Source organism: Clytia hemisphaerica, unplaced genomic scaffold, assembly GCF_902728285.1.
Source record: "Clytia hemisphaerica strain Z4C2 unplaced genomic scaffold, Clytia hemisphaerica genome assembly, whole genome shotgun sequence".
Classification (NCBI taxonomy): Eukaryota; Metazoa; Cnidaria; class Hydrozoa; order Leptothecata; family Clytiidae; genus Clytia; species Clytia hemisphaerica.
In genome coordinates this window covers 1,509,224-1,530,230 of record NW_027103918.1, presented here as the reverse complement: position 1 = coordinate 1,530,230, position 21,007 = coordinate 1,509,224, and the positions used below count along the sequence as shown (strand labels likewise).

At 36.6% G+C, this 21,007-nt stretch overlaps 1 protein-coding gene and 1 long non-coding RNA gene across 2 annotated transcripts; both read right to left on the bottom strand.

Annotated features, from left to right (window-relative positions):
- Positions 1-2,683: 2,683 nt before the first annotated feature.
- LOC136809654 (uncharacterized) lies at positions 2,684-4,946 on the bottom strand. The gene is made up of 3 exons (XR_010847004.1): positions 4,773-4,946; positions 3,838-3,930; positions 2,684-3,214 (listed from the first exon to the last, which is right to left on the bottom strand). It is a non-coding gene; the product is annotated as an uncharacterized lncRNA (long non-coding RNA).
- A 6,823-nt stretch (positions 4,947-11,769) lies between these two features.
- LOC136809653 (uncharacterized) lies at positions 11,770-12,886 on the bottom strand. Its single transcript, XM_067066200.1, has 4 exons — positions 12,818-12,886; positions 12,536-12,671; positions 12,346-12,408; positions 11,770-12,008 (listed from the first exon to the last, which is right to left on the bottom strand). Exons 2-4 carry the CDS (start codon positions 12,613-12,615, stop codon positions 11,834-11,836), a joined length of 318 nt encoding a protein of 105 aa, XP_066922301.1. The 5' UTR covers positions 12,616-12,671; positions 12,818-12,886; the 3' UTR covers positions 11,770-11,833.
- Between the last annotated feature and the right edge of the window lie 8,121 nt (positions 12,887-21,007).

The window sequence follows — 21,007 nt, the reverse complement described above, 5'->3', positions numbered from 1 at the left end:
ATTTGCTTGACCTAGTGATTTCAACTTTTCAGCTTTTTGCTCGTAATGCTGAATGGAGACACAATGTCAAACCCAATGTGCGAGAACGTAGTAATGATTAGTATAGATTCGAGAAAAGTGTGTCAAGTTCCTATAAAATACAAATGAACTGAATTAGAATTTATGATTTAAAATTCAAAACTGGTATTCTCATTCCGCAAAAGGTCGACATCCAAAAGAGGCCGGTGGCCAATACCGCCTTACAAAGGAGACAGAGGAAGGAATTGTTTTGATCATTGGTGAGCTAGTCAACTGGCGAGTACCGCTTAGAATGCTCGACCTTCAGATGTTGGTACAAAGTTATTTGGACCGATGTGATGTTGATGATGAGGTTGGTTTCATGTTACGTAAACATTTCTTCATTTTCGTTTTTGCACATTCAGTAACCACGGAGTTGCATTATTCTCCTGCCAAAAACTTACGTGCAAAAGACGAAAGGAAAAAGAAGAGTCAAATCTATAGAAAACCCTGGATTAGATACTACATGCCTTGTTCTGTGAAAATCACTAATTTCTTTAAAAAAAGAGACCAATTAGTAATATGAAAGGTACTAAATATAAGAATTGTTCACATTTAGGTTTTTAACGACAATACACCATCCGAAGATTGGGTCAGGCGTTTTATAGCTCGCCACAAACTAACTGTAAGATACGCAGACAACGTAAAACCCGATCGCTGTATAATGGCAGACGAAGTTTTGGAATTCTATGACCATTTGAAAGAAGAAATTGGCGATGTACCACCGGAAAATATTTTCAATTTCGATGAAACGAACTTCCAAGACAATCCATCCAAACGAAAGGTATATTTAAATCTGCACAAATTACTAAAACAGCTTTTTTTCTGCTTCAACATATTCCCTCTTATGGTCTCTTTATCCCTAGCAATCAAACCATTTGTACCAGTCCTGGCGTGGGGGGAGGAACTTTGACAAAATTGATGGGGAAAGCCACTGGTCAGGGTCCCAAATCTAATTATTTTCTAGATGTGTATCCGACAGAGTCAACGTCTGACTATTCTCAGGGTAGAAATTAGAATTTCTTTTATGGAATTGCGACACCTGCAAACAAGATCATGTTTACGATCACAATAGGTAAATATTGTTTACGTTGTATTGGTCAAGTGGAATTACTCAACAAACAAGGGTGGGCATGATATTTTCTTATTGGGTAATATTACATATAAATAACGAATGAATAATCTTGAACAGGGTGAAAACATGAAAAAGGACCGGACTAAGATAAACTGATGTGCATATGAAGCAATCGCACTTCACACTAAATCTATCATGCATGATTCATACAATGACACCCCTTTCTCACAGCCCCGGTGAAACTTTCTCCCATACTGGGGATGGTTATGAAATGCAATTTTTTATATTGAATTTTGAATTGGGATTAGATCGTGCAATTCCCGGTAGGGCTAAATTTTTGTAGGGTATTTTCCCACTGAGAACAAAATTTTGGCCAAATTTTCCAGTTGGGCTGGGGTCCCAGCGGGTCTGTGACACAGGGGTGTAAAATTAGGGGACCTGTATTTTTATTTATCTCTCTCTCTCTCTCTAAGATGGATACAATGCAACTCGTGTAGAAGAACCTACCACTTACAATGTTCGGGTTATAGATATAGAGAGTCAATGTACGACACGATCGACATCGCCAGTTTACGATGGAATTGCCACCAATGTAAATTTCCGTAAAAAAACTATGAATTATAAATACTGAATTATAATGAATACCCAATTTGTTGCACGTTGGTTATTTTTCATCCATCTCTGTACCCAATGAACCGCACAAAGAATAGTCTCTATAGTATATTGTATTTCTCTGCATTTTAAAGTAATAGTAAAGGCTGCCATTGAAATTGTACCGCACCGAAAACCTTGAAAATGTAAAAGCTTTGTGAGAAATACGGTTTATAGTATGCTTTCACAGAAAATCTATTTGCCTAACAAAAGAATAGTCCAAATATTTTGGGTGTGACCCCCGTGACAATTCCGTCATGGTTTCGTAAAAAGAACAAACACGCCACTAAACTTCGTCCCCATAGACAAAAGAACCAAGGCACGAATATATTTTCCCGACAAGAATTTGCCGGTACGAAGTCTACATCGATAAGGTAACCAACAACCAGTTACCGAGGGAGTGGAAACAAGTTTAAATTATAAAAAGCCCTGGATCCGAGTAAGTTTACACCTTTAAACAGTTTCCAGGATGTAGTTGCATCTTTTATTCGTTCTTATAAAACACCCATGTTTCATCTCCAAATGTAAACCAGACCTAAAAGAGTGATAAACATAAGTTAGTATTGCTAAAATTTTGATCGCTCGCACCAACTCATTAAACCGGTTTATACTTGTCAATCTTCCTTTCGTAGCATGCAGCGTTTACGACCTATAATTATAAGACCGTGGGAAAATTTCATATATTTTTACTGTTGAGTAGTTTTGAGCCTGGCCGAAGTTATTTTTCGTAACTTTTTGGTCTTTAAGTGGCAAATACTCGCCAGGAAATAACTTCTGGAGCGTAAATTTTCACTCCTTACTGTCAAAACCCCCTCCTTTTGACTCATCTTATTTCTTTCGAGCGTTAGCTTAAAAAGAGTGGTCGAAGTGGCCGAAGTCATCTGGGTTTACGGTATAATGTATATTTATTTTAATAGCCTATTGTTTTTTAATAAGTTAAAAAAGCTGAGCAAGTAAGTGGTAAACAATGAAATGTCAAAAAAAAAATCATAAATTCCGGGTTAGCCTCGGAAATATGAGTTACCCAAATGAAACACAAGTTAATTGAATCAAGTGAGCCGAGTACTATCAAGTTAGCCGAGTAATATCAAGTTAGCTGAGTAGTGTCAAGTTAGCTGAGTAATATCAAGTTAGCCGAGTAATATCAAGTGAGCCGAGTAATATCAAGTGAGCCGAGTAATATCAAGTGAGCCGAGTAATATCAAGTGAGCCAAGTAATATCAGGTGAGCCGAGTAGTATCAATTGAGCCGTGTAAAACCAAATAAACTGAGTAAAACAAAGTATTCCAAGTGTATTCTGGTGAGCCAAGTGAATCGAGGGGAATCCTTTAAATCTGAGTTAACTGTGTAAATCCAAGTTAGCTTTGTATAACCAAGCTATCTAATTTAAATCCAGATTGACCAGAGTAGCTATACACTGAATGATGAACCCTGAAAAATAAAAACAAAAACGAAATTACGCAAACAGTCGCGTTCAACTGGAGTATACTACCATGTTCATAAATCGTAAAGCTCAAGTGCAGCTTAAGCTTGTTCCAAGTTCTGGAAGACTTTCATAAGTATGTCCACCCGTTAGGAAGACACTTGCTTTTTGTTGAAAATTGAGGCGTGCAAGCATTTGTAGGTCATAATTTTTTCGCACAACATAAAGAACCCGAGATGAAATCTGATCATGATGTTTTACAAATACAAGTGAAAATCTCATTTCCAGGGCAGCTACCTTAAAGGGATAACCAGATAAAAATAAAATTCAGCCCAAAGATTCCTTCCTTATTTGGAGGGCTTACTTAGGACCGTGGAAAGAATCTTTTAGCCAATTTTCATATTTTATCTGGTTATCCCTTTAAAAGTTTCAAACAAAAAGGACAAAAAATTACGAATCAAAAAAAGAAATCCTTCTCTATAACCAACAATGGGCTTCTCTTTACCACGCTTCCCCCAACCTCACAAAGATTTTGCAGTAAATGGTAATACACAACTGGATTTTCACTTAGGTCATTAGGTTCTTAAGCCTTTTAATGATAAATCCTGAAGAAAATCAAATTCAAACTCACCTTAAGATTGGGTATCAATCAATCAGTGGGAACCAATCAGTCTGGATATGATGTACGATAACAGTCTTGATGTATATGGATGATGGTCCAAAACTGTTCAAAAAGAAAAACAAATATGATTCTTATTAACAAAAAGTACAATTATTAGGCATGGCCTGGAGTAATACCTTTAAGGGAACATTTTTTGGCAAGAACTTAATTTGGCAAACAACTAAAGTCAGCAAAAACTTTTATCTTCGTGAGAACGAATTTTGGTGAATGAATATATTTTAAATTTTGATAAGAGCTTATTTTGGCGAATGGCCAGGCAAATCTTCCCTTTCTATTACCTTTTTTTAATGATTGACGGCAAGAATCAATTTTGGTTAGAACTGAAATTGGTGAATTTCAAGTTTTTGCTACCTCAAGTAAAATTGTTTTCTCCATTTCGACCAGACGATCTCAATCAAACGGAATTGAAATTCGATTGTCGAACTCAATCGAATCTCAATCCAACGACCAAATTCTAGGTATTATTTGATTCATTTGATTGAGATTTTCGTTCGAGTCATTGAATCGAATGCAATCGAACGCAATCGAACCCAGATTGCGTTCAACAATCGAATTTTAATCGTTCACTTGCGTTCGATCTGGCTCAATCATCGGTTCTGTTCGATTGAGATCGTCTGGTTTCGAGTATCGACCGACCGACCCTATTATTGGCAGACGGAAGTAATAGATAGAATAGCTGTTTTCAAAATCAAAGCATACACCAAACGACCCAATAGTGACCTGCGCTGCACTTTTTGTATAAGTGGAATTGCCTGATTCTTACCCCTCCTACCTAGCCCTTAATTTGAGAATTAACCTTGCAGATTTTTTGTATTTCCCAGAGTGTCTTGTTGCAAAAGGCCAATATTCTTATGATACTACTGGAGCACACAATAGAGATTTACCTTTATGTATGGCAGCAGCAGTCAGTGACAGTAAAATCTTGATTTATCCTCTTTACTTCTTGAACTCTTTACTTCTCAGTCTTTGAGAGAAAAAGAGCTCACGTTGAACACTCCACGTTGAGTTGAAGATAGTCTATGTAGGTGGTAGACTATACGAAATACAGACAATAACAAGATACGATCTTCAGCCATATATCAACATATGGCTTTCCTCGGCTTTGCTAGAGGTTAGATAATTGTATGCTAGCCGACAGACAAGATTGACTATGACGATCCCTGTCGATCCCTTTACATTATAGCGCTGAGTTTAGCCTGGAAAATATATGTACTCTCGCGGAACACCGCCTAATTGCTTTGCGTAACTAACAAACGTACGGGCACTGTGCAGATGAAAGGCCCACTACGCTGCGCTGCTGGGCCAAAAATTCCATAGTTATCGGACGTATCCTGCGTATATTGAGACACGTAGGTAAGTTCTCTACGTTTGCAGAGCTATCAACCAAGGCAGATGATGAAAATGTCACATACAATTTTTACATCGAAACGTCTTCTTCGATAAAACTTGTAGATGGTTGCTTTTGTAAACTCGAAGACGATGAGAAATTCGAAAACGAACGAGGCATGTTAATATACATCCTAAAAAAGAAGAAAAAAAGAGCACCAGCAAATGCTACATTGGAAAAACTATTTAAACTTGCTTGTAAATAGCTACGATGTTGTATACCTTAAGTGAATTCTCGAGTGAATTAATTCTAATGGTGGACTGATTTTCGCATTTACCCCGAGCATAATATTGGTCATTTTCGCGAAAGTAGGTTCCCGTAAAAATTTTCAGCATGCCGAATGGCGATAATAAGTCCACGCAAATTTATCGTACAAATAAAATCTCGTAAAAGTTGAAATCCAATCAGTGAAATTGTATTTTCCCCATTTCAACCTTTATTTTCCTTCTTTGGACAAACTTTAATGATTTAATAATCAAATATGTATATCGAAGCAGATCGAAGCTTCTGTTAAAAGGGAACCCCATGTATTCCTTTTCTTCATGTTATTCGAATCCCTGTTTATCAAGATTTAAAAAGTTTACCCCGCATGCAGCCTAAGAAGTACTAGAAAAATCAGGAAAGGTGCATAGGCAAGTACCACCTCGCCCACGGTGGTTTTTATATTTTGAAAATACTTTCCGAACTTCGCGTTATCTTTTCGGTCAATGAAGAAGAGTTTGTACACTACAGGCAAATAGGCAAGAGAACTTCGCCCGTGAAGTTATCTGGCGCCCAGCAGATGGTGTATGGAATGTTCATCGGACACGCTAAAGCTCTGAAGGGCAGGAAAATTTTCAACATCTGGAAGGTTTACATTACGGAATTTTACGAGCCCGCATGAAGAATTTTGCAGCGGGAGGTCTAGTAACCCAGCCCTCGTTTTCGGGGATTGGCGGGTCCAACCGAAATATCTACAATAGGTTTACTCACAAGGGCTGTTGAACCCGACTGGGGGTGCGGCACATACATCATATGCCGACTATCATTCCTCTTCCATCGGAAATTGGCCCGCTCCTTACGAGCATTAACGTGGGCGGCCGCCAATCCGCCATCGGAACATCAGATAACCTGTAAAGCAGATCGAACACAATCAAATCTAAAATTCAATCGAAAAGAATCGACTCGCGACCTTACTTCAACAAGGTTCCAACTCTGCAAATTGCGGTTTTGAGTAAAATGCATTTGAAAATTCAGTAACTTTGAAAAAGACCTTAGTTTGAAGCTTAGGTCTTCACTTTGCTTTTTTCTGTTACAGAAATATGATTTTAGCATGAATAAATCTTTAAAGCTGTGAAAAACCAAATTATTAAAGAGTTATTAAAGAAATAAAATTTTCGATAGAACCTTGTTGCCTCGAAGACTCAGAAATGCGCAAAGTCAACAAGGTTCCATCTGACTAAACTACTTCATTTTTATAAATTTTAAAGAAGAAATAACATGGAAAAATGACAAAAATGACATAAACTAGCTTTTCCAGTTGGAATTTTCACAAATTTCAGTTTCATATCAAAGAAATCTTCTATTTTCATATATATGGTCACTATCAATCCAAAATCGAATCAATTGAACGTAATTGAATCTTAAATCGAATTAATCGAACGTATTTGACGATCAATCGAATCAATCGAACGTATTTGATTGTCAATCGAACCAATCGAATTTTATTCGAACACAATCGAACGCAATCGAATATTACACAGAAATCTGCCGTTCGATTGAGATTCGATTGCGTTCGACAATCGAATAGCAATTATTCGATCGCGTTCGATTACGTTCGATTGGTTCGATTGCGATTTTTGTTCGAAGTTGTTCGATTGACACCGTCTGGCTGTATGTTTAATTTTAATTTTCTTGATTATTTGCCATTTCTTCCCCCTCCCTCTTTGAGGCGCTCGCTCGGGCACGGGACGCCAAACCGGGTTCTAGGCCGACTTTTCAACCTTTCCTTTTCTACTAATAATAATCTTTCTCTTTTATCACCTAATAATAACCATAATAAGGTATAACTAGAATTATGCACAAAGAAATATTACATCTGTATTTACATTTAAAAAGATAAGCTAATAAATATATATCTATGTGTAGTCTTAAAGTTTCGCTTCCCTGATTATATATCGAAATGAAGGAAACACAAGCTAAGAACGATCCGAATAATACAGGAAGCTCGTTGTATACAAGGAAACAAGATAAAATGAGCAGAAAACCCCAAGATCAAAAGGAACATCAAAACCAGAGTGGGATTACGTTATTGAATTGTGAAGGTCGAATTTATCAAGACAGATATACTAAATATATATTGTATAATCTATATATTAATAGCCGTAGTCTGTATGTCAGTTTGTATGTTTGTTTTTTGTGTTTCACTTTCGTTTTCGCAAGCAATATTTTTTTTGTTCTCGATAAGTTTGTTTTGATTGACAGATCGGATAGAGCCTGGTTTAGACTTTATTCAGCCTTTGTTTTGAAATTTAAGGCCCATCTACATTTAATAATTTTAATTTCTGCTCAGCTTTGCCCGATCCTGTTTTTCTCTTTTCTTTTGTTTGAAATGTTTTCGAATGTATTTAACGATCGTATTTATTAATGACATTCGAATTCTTTTCAAAACAAAACAAGTTTCTTTTATAGAAGAGAACATTTCAAATGTAAAAATCAAAACATAAAAATTAAAAAGTTTGTCGAGCAATAACAGCATTCAAAGGGCGATAAAAAGCAAGAGAAGAAATTACTCCATCTCTTTCTTCATATTAAAACATTCAAGTGGTTGATACTGTTAAGGGACTGTTAAAGGGGTATTGACGGACTTTTCCAGGGGCGTCTGAGCCTTAATTTTCCAAGGGGTTTTTGTTCATTTTCAGATTTTCCAAGAGGGTTATTAAAGGTTTCCAGGGTAGTAGAGGCCACTATGTCTTCCCGTGTGCAGCAGCTTGTGCAAAGGGATTTTATGATTGAATATTGTTCCTTGAATGTAGAAGATCAAAATTTGAGAGGTGGGGCCGGGTGTGACTACCCGTTGCCATGGAAACTGACGTCATTGGTTACTATGGCAACCAAAATAAAAAGTCGTCAAAATTGAAAAATTTTTGTTTCATTCAAAAGAGCATGAAAAACAGATAAAGAAAAAGGTCACAACCTATATCTGAAAATGAATATATCAGGAGATATTAAGGAAATAAGGCAAAATGACGTCATAAAACGATGACGTCATCGAAAAATAAAAATTTGCCAAAATTCGAACATTTTGGTTTTTTTGGAAAGAAGACCCTCCAGTGAACATAAAATCTTACTACGAGAACGTTTGAAAATTTGTTAAAAAAAGTCTATTGGCCAAAATTGACAATTTAATTTTTTGCCTTTCGAAGGTTGGAGCTTGCCCAAGCACATTACAGGCGAAATTTAAAAATATCAATTTTGGTTCATAGACTTCTTAAAAAGGATTTTCAGACTTTTTCGTAATAATATTTTTTGTTCACTGGAAGGTATTCTTTCCAAAAAACCAAAAAATTTTGAATTTTGGCAAATTTTTATTTTTTGATGACGTCATCGTTTTATGACGTCATTTTGCCTTATTTCCTTAATATCTCCTGATATATTCATTTTCAGATATAGGTTGTGACCTTTTTCTTTATCAGTATTTCATTCTCTTTCGAATGAAACAAAAAATTTTCAATTTTGACGACTTTTTATTTTGGTTGCCATAGTAACCAATGACGTCAGTTTCCATGGCAACGGGTGGTCACACCCGGCCCCACCTCTCAAATTTTGATCTTCTACATTCAAGGAACAATATTCAATCATAAAATCCCTTTGCACAAGCTGCTGCACACGGGAAGCTTTTTCGCGACATAGTGGCCCCTACTAGGGGGTTCTCTTCTCAAAAACAGACATCAATAGTCATTTTCCAGGCTCTTTTTCATAAAATTTCACTTTCCAGGGGTGTTGACCCCTAATTTCCAGGGGATAGTTTGTTATCCAAAATTTCCAGGGGTTTAATGAAAAAAGTTTGGCAATACCCCTGTTACAATTTTTATTTGGAATAGCCTACATGTTTAAATTCGAAAAGTTATGACAAGGGTTTAAAAAAAGCAATTTAGAATTGACTTATTTATCTTTTTAAATCTGATAAAAACAAAGTTGCAATATTCTTTGTGGCTTTCCCGCTTTTTCCTGAAGAATTGTCATTTCTACATTTCACTCCTCTTTACCATGACATTTTCTCAAATTGTCGAAAACTGGACGGCGTATTTAATGCGAGCGAAGCGATAAAAAGATCTCCGGGGGAGGGTTAGAGTCAAACTTTGAAGATATCTTTTTATTCATTTGATCGTTTTTTTTAAGCCAGCTTCAACATCCAAAGGACTTTTAGTGCGTTCAGCTACAGCTTAACCGGCGTGCGACGCCGGGTACAGGCTAGTAATATATATTATATATATAATGCGCCGTCAGGGTGCTGATAACGCAAAGCTAGATTGCAGTCTTCGTAGGGTGATTGTCCGTCATATTTCAGAATTTGCAAGATTTCAACTTTCTCAAGATTCAGTCGTTCGCCAGCTTTTGCGGTGAGCGGTCACGGGTGTACGGGGCTTCGAACCGGGTTCTAGTCCGACTTTTTTTAAATTCTCATTCTTTTCCCACTCTTTCCATCTTCTTCTTTGAACTGTAAAATGTGTGTGAGAGCCACAGGGTTGGATAGTGGCGATCCAATCCGAGTTCCTTCCCATCTAGTATGCTTTCTACAACGTTGTGGCAGAAACGTGTCAAAGGAATGGCAACTTTGTCTAGTAGAAAGTACACTTCTTTTTTCATTGTTATTTTAGTTTCTTCGGCGGGTTCCGTGGAGTTTAAGTTTTAGTTTATTTTATATTTGAGCGCGTTTCATACTTTCACTAAACACATCTTTTAACATCTTTTTATCTGTGGTGGTGTCTAGCTAACACTGCTTGGCCTACCTACACAACCCTATTTCCATTATATAGGAGGATATTTTCACAAATGGCCGAAATCCTGTGTAGGTCAGTCGAGCACACTGTCATATTTTAAACGACAAAAAAATGAGTAATCACATCATTTAGCGCCACGCTAAACAAAAGAAAAAAAAGAAAGATCAAAGGCTTAAAACAAAAAGTACTTAAAATGTTCAATAACACGTCGTGGTGAAAACAAAAATACGATATTCGTTTAGCGGCTCTTATAAGGAACACATTGATATATATTTCTGCTACCCCACAACTTGCAATCGAAAAATTGAGCAAAATATTGAAAATAGTTTTTTCAAACTTCCTTATAAAAATCTCATGTTTGGCACTCCTACACGGTAGAAAAAGTGAAGAGATGAGAAATATGACGTAAACACAATGTAAGTAGTAATTATATTCCCAAGTGATTACGAGAACTCATTCTTTAAACAATGGTAAGTATTTTATTACGTTTAACAAAGGAAAACACGAAGTCCATTTCTTTCGTGGATATGCATAAAAATTATGTAAGTACATCATGAAGAAATTTTTACATTTTACTGTGTGAGAGTTGTATGAGTGGCTGCTTCCATGATGACGGGAAATTTGTTGAAAGTTAAGTTGACAAGAGCAAAAGTCTACAAAGGTATTCTTTTGTTGAATTTTTGCATTCTAACTGATTTGTAATGGTTACATTGTTTTACTTCTAATAACAAAGCGAAATATTTAATCTTTATCTAGCTTGCCTCGTCAGTTTGAAGGAAATAATTTGATAGACCATTTGACCATAACCAGGGGGTACTAAAATAATTCATCTTGTATATCCGATATATCCGTGACCCAACGGGTTTTGTTTGTACTTACTGGAAACAGAAGAGGAGTGCAGTTTAGGATTTCTGAGCTTTATTCTCACTGGTGTTTTTTTTTCCAGATGTGCCCTAAAAGGGGGCTCCAACGTGGCTATGAGATAGGGGCGTCACAAAAGGCATTTAAATTTCTTGTGTACCGCAAGCTAAAAGGAGGGCGTTAAGAATCAGTGTCATTATAAATTTATTGATATCGGCTAGAAGTTTACTTTACACCCCTGTCTCAGTTTTGAAAACCACCAGGGTCACTCTGAAAATAGTTGCATTTCACGGGGTCTGATTTTCGAGGTCCTAAGGTTTCACTTGGGTAAGAATTTTCACTGTTGAAATGAACAACAAGTTTATCAAAATTCCCGATTGTAGATAGGGTTTTGCTGTTTACAGTACTTTAGTTGCCAGTTTGAGCCTCGAAATTGTTCTTATCCTGTCTTGGAACAACGAATTTAACAGTTTTTGTGGACTTGGGGTCTCGGAGGTTATTGTTGATGCCTTAAGCATGATCTTTTTGACATGAGATGTAATTTTATAATTTGCATCTAATTTCAGGAAAAAGACGTTTGGTGCAAAAGAGGTGGCGATCAAAGAAAGAACCAGACTCCAAACTGTTTGAGCAGCGTCTCAAGGTTGCTGTCGGAAAGGTAGGTTTCTATTTTAATATATTGATTAAGAAAAACAGTGAAATATCTGCTACAAAATTATTGCTCAACATCCATATCGACAACATCGTCGACAACAGGAAATCCGTTCAGGTTCTTCAGAAAGTTTTTGTACATTTTCTTTTTCTTGCCACATACATTTTCATGGAATTTCTCATATAAATCCTGGTCGTTACGTTCTTCCAAGATTTCCACAATTTTGGCTTCAATTTGACTAAAATATCAATATTGGTTCTTGTTTATAGTGCACAGGTTTTTGCAGTTGTTGTAGATATCTAGTGTAGATAGTCACTCATTAGATACTGATTTTACAACACACATGTCCTAGGTTTAGTTTTGTATTGTTGTAAAGGCTGGAATAAGTTTACAACTTAGCGTACTGTTGCTTTGCCTGTACACCCGGTATCTACGGCTAATTTCAAAATTCAAAACGAAACGAAAATCGTGAGATACAGAGTAAACGTTGCTAGGTATTCTTTTTAATTAAGACTTTATTTAATATTGAGTCGACACTTAGACCACTTATGATGCAAAGCAAAATTGAAATTTACCTCTTTTTAAGCGAGTCAATTTCTTGACCTTTCTTCAGGTCATCTTCGGTAACGAATATGTACCTATAGGCGAAAAAAAACTCATCAGATCTGGAAGGGAGGGAAAATTGCTAGGTGCGGTCTTGATTATAGAGAACATATAAGTCAATTATGATATTTTTTCAATTTTTCAGTAGTTAGGCATACCTACCTCATAGATTTTTGTTCCCCTGTTCGTAGAAAACTGAGTGATTCAGCTTTTGCCTGCTTAGCATACACTTCTAAACTCATCAATTCTTCTGTTAAGGCGGTGCTGTTATCTAACGACGATAATGTGCCAGTGCGATCTGTTAATAAAAGTAATAATTTAAAATCTCATTGAATCATCAGAATGCCGGATTACATCTTGCTCAATAAACGATTTAATGCTTTAAGCCTTTGCCTTTGCCTTTCACGTGGCTAGTCTCCAAGGAAGAATAAATCTCAGACTCACCCAAAAAATTGAACTCCCTGATCAAGCATCTAATGAGGAGAACAAGGTCTTCAGAGGTACGCTTGCTGGTGTTTACTCTAAGGTCCCGAATAGTAGTCCCCCCCCGCTTATTAATTTTTGAAAAATTTTCGGACCCCCCCGTTCTTATTAGGACCCCCCCCGTTCTTATTAGGACCCCCCCCCGTTTATTGATTTTGACAAAAAATTTTCAGAGGTCAACCAAAAGTGTCTCTAATTCCTCAAATTAGCATATACTGGTGTTCTTTTTGCTCATTTTTGATGTCTTTGAAGAAGATTTTCAACCTTTAACTCATCATCCAACAAAGAAATCTCCTCATATTCAATAAAATAAGTATGGGGCAGAGTCAGACAGAAAAAATTTCGGACCCCCCCCCCTTTTATTCAGACCCCCCCGTTTATTACATTTTACAAAAATTTCGGACCCCCCCCCTTTTATTCGAACCCCCCCTACTATTCGGGACCTTAGAGTAGGGTCTGTTCGTACATTTTGTCCTCTTCTGTACATCCACTGAATGACAGGAGATTCTCTCTAAGCTGGAAGAGAAGTAAATTATGTAAGTCCATCTTGCATTTTATAGACCACTGGCTTGCATAGAGGTTTCAACATTTTCTACCGGTACCAAGTGTGGAGCAAAAATGGAAACACACGAACAGATCTGAAAAAACTGTCGGTAAGGAAATTTAATTGTTTCGTTCTGTCCAGGCTAAGCTGACAGTTGTATGTCTGCTAAAAGGTTCCACAATCCCATGTTCATGACGCCTATCATGTAACGTTGACACAACCGTGCCTCACAGCCCCGGTGGAACTTTTTTACACAGTGGGATAAGAATTGTATTGTTCCCAATTTTTACCATAGAACTTCGAGGGGATAAAATCCAAGTCAATTTCCCTATGGGTTTCAAATTGTAAGGTGTTGAAACGGGGACAAAATTTCGGTGTGTTTTAGGTGAACGTTGAATGGGCGTGATTGTCAGATGTTGTGTTTCGGAAAAATCCATCTGTTTATAGTCACATTTATAGTTTTAAAATCTTTGTTCTTGTGTCACTTTAAGGGAAACGACAAAGGTACTCAAACCAACAGCATCGAGGACGAAATAAGGGAAAGGCGTGGTACTATACGGGTAAATATTTATTTATATCTCCTACATCATCGTATTTCATACTTGCGAAGCAAGGTCATAGGTCTACAAAATGGAGATTAAGCAATCACCATGCACGGAGAAATTCACTCACTCTGCACACTGTAATAAGCTATTACCTTCAAAGAAGAGATTTTGGCGCGAATTTAATTTGGCGGCTAGCGGAAAAAATAAATTTTGGCGGAAACTTAATTTGGCGGATGTCGCCAAATTTTTTTTCCACCAAAATTTCTTCCTTTCAGGTAGTTATTTGTTATGATTAAAAATTTGATTTAAAAGGGAAATCACCAATTTAAGCCTGCTGTATTCATAAGTATTCTTTATGTTTCGAAAAAAAAAACACAGGTAAAATTGGCCACGGTGAGCGCAATTGTCCTGGAGAAGAAATACTGTCATCCCTATTAGTAAGTTAGATGGGGATAAACTATGTCACATCTCTTCTTACAGATCGAACCTGTGACAAACCCAGCCGTATCGCCACCCAAGTTGAGACGCACCGTCAATACCGATGTACCCATCGAGGGACTGCCAACGAAAAACAAGGCGAAGAAGAGGAAAGCTGTCAATACGAAAGACGTTGTTGGTAACCATTGCAGAGGCGGATCTGGGATTTTTCTGAGGGGGTTCAAAAATCTCTTTTCAAAAAATTTTTTGCGGAACAAACGTTTTGGGCGTAAATTTTGCACCCGCCCTGCTTGGGCGGTGTCACGTTTTTTCCATTCAACATGGGGGACGTTAATGAGCGCCTGCGGGGGACCATTCAAAAAGTACGTTCGTAAAGTACGCTCGAAAATGGCAAATTTTTGACTCCCCCTCCCCCCGTGTACGCTTTGTGTACGGGCGTACGTACGCTTTTCAGTACACCCCCTTAATCAAAGTCGAAACTTGTAACTCTTGTAACAGTAGAATATGTAGGTATCCAATCGTATTTATAACAAAGTCTCAAGAAATTAAAAGAATCTATAAGATGAACAAAAATACCAAAGGAGAAATGAAAAATAACAATCGCAAAAACCATTTTTTGATGTGAAAATATTGCGTTTTTCTCTCAAAAAAGACAGTTTAGGAAAAATTACGAGCGTACGTACTTCTCCTCAAGGACCCCCCTCCCCCTCGTACGTTTTTGGGAGTACCCCCCCTCTCGAACGTACGTACTTTTTGAATGGTCCCATGCGTTGAACGGAGGGCGGTAGGCCAATTTTTTGACCCGGCTTGAACAGCCAGATGCTGAACGTGTAATAATCGTTTGTGGTGATATTCATATATACATTGGGAAATTCCCTCACTGCAATTGCGCACATCTAGTTTCTTCTTTTCAATCTTATCACACAAAACGTTCATAAAACGCAAATATAGGTAGTATTATATTTCTTATATTTTCTGTATTTTTTTGGTTTAACCTTTTATTTTGATAAAACAGACACCCAGAGCATGCTCAGAACTGCTTGTTTGGTGTATATTCGTTTATATATTCATTGTTCTTGCAGAAAATCTTTTTGAGAAAGCCATAGATAAAAGTGCAAATAAATGGTTTTGAAGAAAAGTTTGAAGGAAAAATAAGACAATTTATAATATTAAATATTTTAACACACTTCAGTTTCATTTCGTGAATATTTAAAACATAGTAAAAAAGTTCGATAATTTATTCTTATAACCATTTTTTATGGAATTTCTTTATAGTGAATTAATTGGCTGACAATCAAGCAAAAACCTTTCATGTTGAGTATGTTTACATTATAAAACCAGAAATGGATAATATTCTGAAAACAGTGATCAAGTTAAAAAATAAAGGAGATTATTTATATAATACATACAAGGAAATACAATATTCTTGAGATGGAAAAATAAAAGATTGCCAAAAAGTGGAGTACACCATGAGTACTGATATAATGTATTTTATGTGCAAATAGACTCAAGAAATTCTAGCTCTCAAATTAGATGAATAATCGTCAGCCGTGCAAAATTAATCGAATCTGATTGGTTTAGAGGAGTGCGATTAATCGTTAATTGCACTATTACCACTTTTTGCACTCTTCGGCGGGGGGACACTTTTGTCCCCTTATTCTTTTCTCTTTTTTTACTATATAATAAAAAACAAAGACATTTTTTTTCTTCAATATAAAAAAGAACAAAGAAATTTTACGTTACAATAGCTTCTTTTAATTGAAAACAAAGAAAAATTACACTGCAATGTTTTCTTTTTAAACAAAAGAAAAAAGGAGGTTTTCGAATGTTTACAAAAATATAACAGTTAGAAAAAGATTCTTTTTCAAAACTATGATTTACTAATGATTATTAACTGACGATTACCTCGGAATCGTATGTTTTGTCGTGCAATTAACGATTAATCACTCGTAACAAAGGAGAAAATACCGTAATTTGCACTCGTCCTTCGGACTCGTGCAAATTACTATTTTCTCCTTTGTTACTCGTGATTAAACGTTAATTGCACTCCAAACCATACGATTACTAGTACTAATCTCATAAAAAAGTACTTTTTACATTAAAAGTAAAAAGTTTGATGTTTTTAAGCATTATTAAAGGAACTAACAGTAATCATCAACAATCTGTAGGAAAGCACTTTTTCAACTTTCACAATTGTATGGAGTGTTGTTTATAATTCTTTTGGTAGAGATTGTTGTTATATATCATTTCATAAATTCTGCATTCAATCGTACTCTTTTATGCTTACTTGTAGGGGGTGGAAGATGCAGGGGCAGTACTCTCAGAGAAAATTCATAAAATGGGGGGTCATTATTAACTGATTTTGGGGTGATTTTCCCAAAAAACTCAAGGAAAATGAAGGTTTGGCACTTTATCAGAAAAATTTGATAAATTTGAGGTCATTACAAAATGCTAATTGGGTGATGTTTTCCAAAAAATTGCAAAATGTCCACCTATAATTAAGCACAAGAGGGTAATTTTTTCAGAGGTCACCAATGTCTCTTTTTGTACCGTAAGTTCGTCTAATTTCGACATCCGTCTTCTAATTTCGACATCCTTCTTTATAGATAGGAATAATAAGAAGGTCGAAATCACTGATAGACTAAAGATTTTTCCTCTTATCGCGCTAGTCAAAGTCAATCAGCGATTCCGACCTTCCTCAGTTTCTATTGTTCCTATCTCTAAAGAAGGGTGTCGAAATTAGAAGACGGATGTCGACATTAGACCAACTTACGGTATAAAAGTACACCATATTTTCATATGATCACGTAAAAGTAATCTTTGTTTTGTTTTGCAAGTATAAAGTGGTATGAACTCTCTCTTCTTATGACATGACGAAACCAAAAATATTTCCTCGCATCACATTATCTTGAAGCATGCATGAAGGTTCACCTTTCCAGAAATTTCATTATTCAACCAAATTCAATCAAATTGCTAAAATGTTGTTCCCTAGCCTTTCTTCCATTCCAGTCTCTGTTATAGAACAAATTTTGTTTTGTTTTTCTATAATAGTTTTCAAAAATAAAGCTAGCTAGCTGTTTTTCCATGTGAAATTCATCAATGTACAATGATGGGAGAAGAATCTCTCGAAACGTAGCAATGTGAAATTCATCAATGTCCAATGATGGGAGAAGAATCTCTCGAAACGTAGCCAATCGCAAATCTCGTGATCCATATGTAGCTAGGTAGATTTTTCCCCGTGATATTCCCGATACCCGATGATGAGAGAAGAGCCAAACGTAAATTCGTGATTATATTCAAGACACAATAAACTTCCACCAAATATTCACAAATAAGTCGACTTTCCCATAAATAAATTCATTTATCAAGCAAAATTGATTTAAGTTTTGTTTTTGTTGGTATGAATGCTTTTCTTTTAAAGATAAACCAAAACAAAAATGTTTCCTCAGAATGAAAGTCTTTTTCTTTTGTCACTCTCACTCTTCACTGGATCAAACAAAAGCAGATGAAAATTCCATCACACAGAGTCTTTGTCAAAATCATCATACATTGATTGATATTGTTGTGTGATTCTCAAATTTACTGATTAAATTTAACCAAAAATGTCCTCAAAAAGATAAGTAATTGCCTGATTATTACCACTTTTCAGGACTTCAATTTCTTTCTTTAAAAACACTGCATTGAACGCTTGCAAAGAAGTGAGGTCGTTTGCCGTACGAATGGTTACCCTTCAAATCATTTCAATATTTTGCCGGCGACGACATGCGACTGAAAGTTATTTTTGTAGGAGAATCTTTTACGCTCAAAACGGTCGGTCTCGTATTTTCGATAAATTTCCTTGAACCACCTCAAATTTGCCATTTCACTGGATGCATTTTCTGAACCAGGTTCAAAATCAAAGATTTTCCTAGCACAGAACACAGCTAGATATTAATCCCGCAAAAAAAAGTCATAACAAAGATTTTTTACAGCGCGGGAAAGCTAGCTACGCCGTAAGTACACACATAACCTAAAGATTTTTTAGCGCGGAGAAAGCTAAGTTTGTCGCGCACACCACGGAAACGCACGCCACATGCATACAACCCCTGGTAAAATAATATCGAGATATGACCAAAAAGAAAAATCAGTTCCGATCAGAAAACTAGACTTTACTTGAAGAAAGGGTCTTTGTTTTTTTTTATGTACTAAAAGGGTTGGGGTGGTTCAGCTGAACCATTTGAACCCCCTCAGATCCGCCGCTGCATTGTCACGTATGTCATGTAACTTTCTATTCGAAAGAGGACAAGCAAGCTGGCATCAAAGGCAAAGGGTCTAGGGTACAGAACTCCAGCATAGGGTGTATTGTGGACGGGTGTGATCACTGGGTTCACGTACGTTGTTCTTCACTTAAGGATGTCATTGTAACAAAAGAAGACGCAAGAGTTGCAGATTTCTTGTGCCCAAAACACAAGAAAGACCGTGAGCTAGCTGCCTCGAAACTAAGAGTCCACAGCCAAGTGGATCAAAAACATAGATTGTGGCTACCTTAAAGAGAGAAATTTAGGCAGGAACTTAATTCGACGTGTGGCCGAAAACTATTTTAATTAGCTGTTCAGTGATTTTTTTGGCGGGAATCGTTGTCGAGTAGCAAATTACCTGTTTGAAATGAATGACTTGGGGGAAAATTTATGATAAGATTAGATTTTGCTAATTCCTCTGAAATCATTTCACTAAAGTTTCTTTCCTTAGGGCAGCTCAGCGCTGTTGATCGATATAGACATAGGCAAATAATGGTTCCAAAATGTTGCCCATTACATTTTTATCCTATACTCGGTGTTTTGTATGTAAGAGCTGTAAAATCTTAGCCGTCGGTCACCATTTTATACTTCCACTCGCTCTTCGTGTTTTTAAGTTAAACCCTATCCATCTTAAACAACTAGGCCGTGAGTTTTCTTATGTAGCTTTGCTGGTTTTGGGAATAGTGAATACCTTTTCGATATTATGGAAAAGTCTTATCGTCTTTTGCCAGCTTTCATTAGTTGGAACTCCAAGTTTTGGAATCCAAAATTTGATCTTCTTGTTCATCTCTTCCATGATAGCGTCGCCTGTAGAAAGATTATTGTATGTTATTGAAGTTGTACAAGAAGCGTTATGTTACAGTATTTAACCTATAGTATATTTTTTGAAGAGAGTTGTATTCTTATTCGATGTTAAAATTGAAGAAATTTCTTTCAGTTTCACATTTATAGTTTTAAAATCTTTGTTCTTGTGTCACTTTAAGGGAAACGACAAAGGTACTCAAACCAACAGCATCGAGGACGAAATAAGGGAAAGGCGTGGTACTATACGGGTAAATATTTATTTATATCTCCTACATCATCGTATTTCATACTTGCGAAGCAAGGTCATAGGTCTACAAAATGGAGATTAAGCAATCACCATGCACGGAGAAATTCACTCACTCTGCACACTGTAATAAGCTATTACCTTCAAAGAAGAGATTTTGGCGCAAATTTAATTTGGCGGCTAGCGGAAAAAATAAATTTTGGCGGAAACTTAATTTGGCGGATGTCGCCAATTTTTTTTCCACCTAAATTTCTTCCTTTCAGGCAGTTATTTGTTATGATTAAAAATTTGATTTAAAAGGGAAATCACCAATTTAAGCCTGCTGTATTCATAAGTATTCTTTATGTTTCGAAAAAAAAAACACAGGTAAAATTGGCCACGGTGAGCGCAATTGTCCTGGAGAAGAAATACTGTCATCCCTATTAGTAAGTTAGATGGGGATAAACTATGTCACATCTCTTCTTACAGATCGAACCTGTGACAAACCCAGCCGTATCGCCACCCAAGTTGAGACGCACCGTCAATACCGATGTACCCATCGAGGGACTGCCAACGAAAAACAAGGCGAAGAAGAGGAAAGCTGTCAATGCGAAAGACGTTGTTGGTAACCATTGTCACGTATGTCATGTAACTTTCTATTCGAAAGAGGACAAGCAAGCTGGCATCAAAGGCAAAGGGTCTAGGGTACAGAACTCCAGCATAGGGTGTATTGTGGACGGGTGTGATCACTGGGTTCACGTACGTTGTTCTTCACTTAAGGATGTCATTGTAACAAAAGAAGACGCAAGAGTTGCAGATTTCTTGTGCCCAAAACACAAGAAAGACCGTGAGCTAGCTGCCTCGAAACTAAGAGTCCACAGCCAAGTGGATCAAAAACATAGATTGTGGCTACCTTAAAGAGAGAAATTTAGGCAGGAACTTAATTCGACGTGTGGCCGAAAACTATTTTAATTAGCTGTTCAGTGATTTTTTGGCGGGAATCGTTGTCGAGTAGCAAATTACCTGTTTGAAATGAATGACTTGGGGGAAAATTTATGATAAGATTAGATTTTGCTAATTCCTCTGAAATCATTTCACTAAAGTTTCTTTCCTTAGGGCAGCTCAGCGCTGTTGATCGATATAGACATAGGCAAATAATGGTTCCAAAATGTTGCCCATTACATTTTTATCCTATACTCGGTGTTTTGTATGTAAGAGCTGTAAAATCTTAGCCGTCGGTCACCATTTTATACTTCCACTCGCTCTTCGTGTTTTTAAGTTAAACCCTATCCATCTTAAACAACTAGGCCGTGAGTTTTC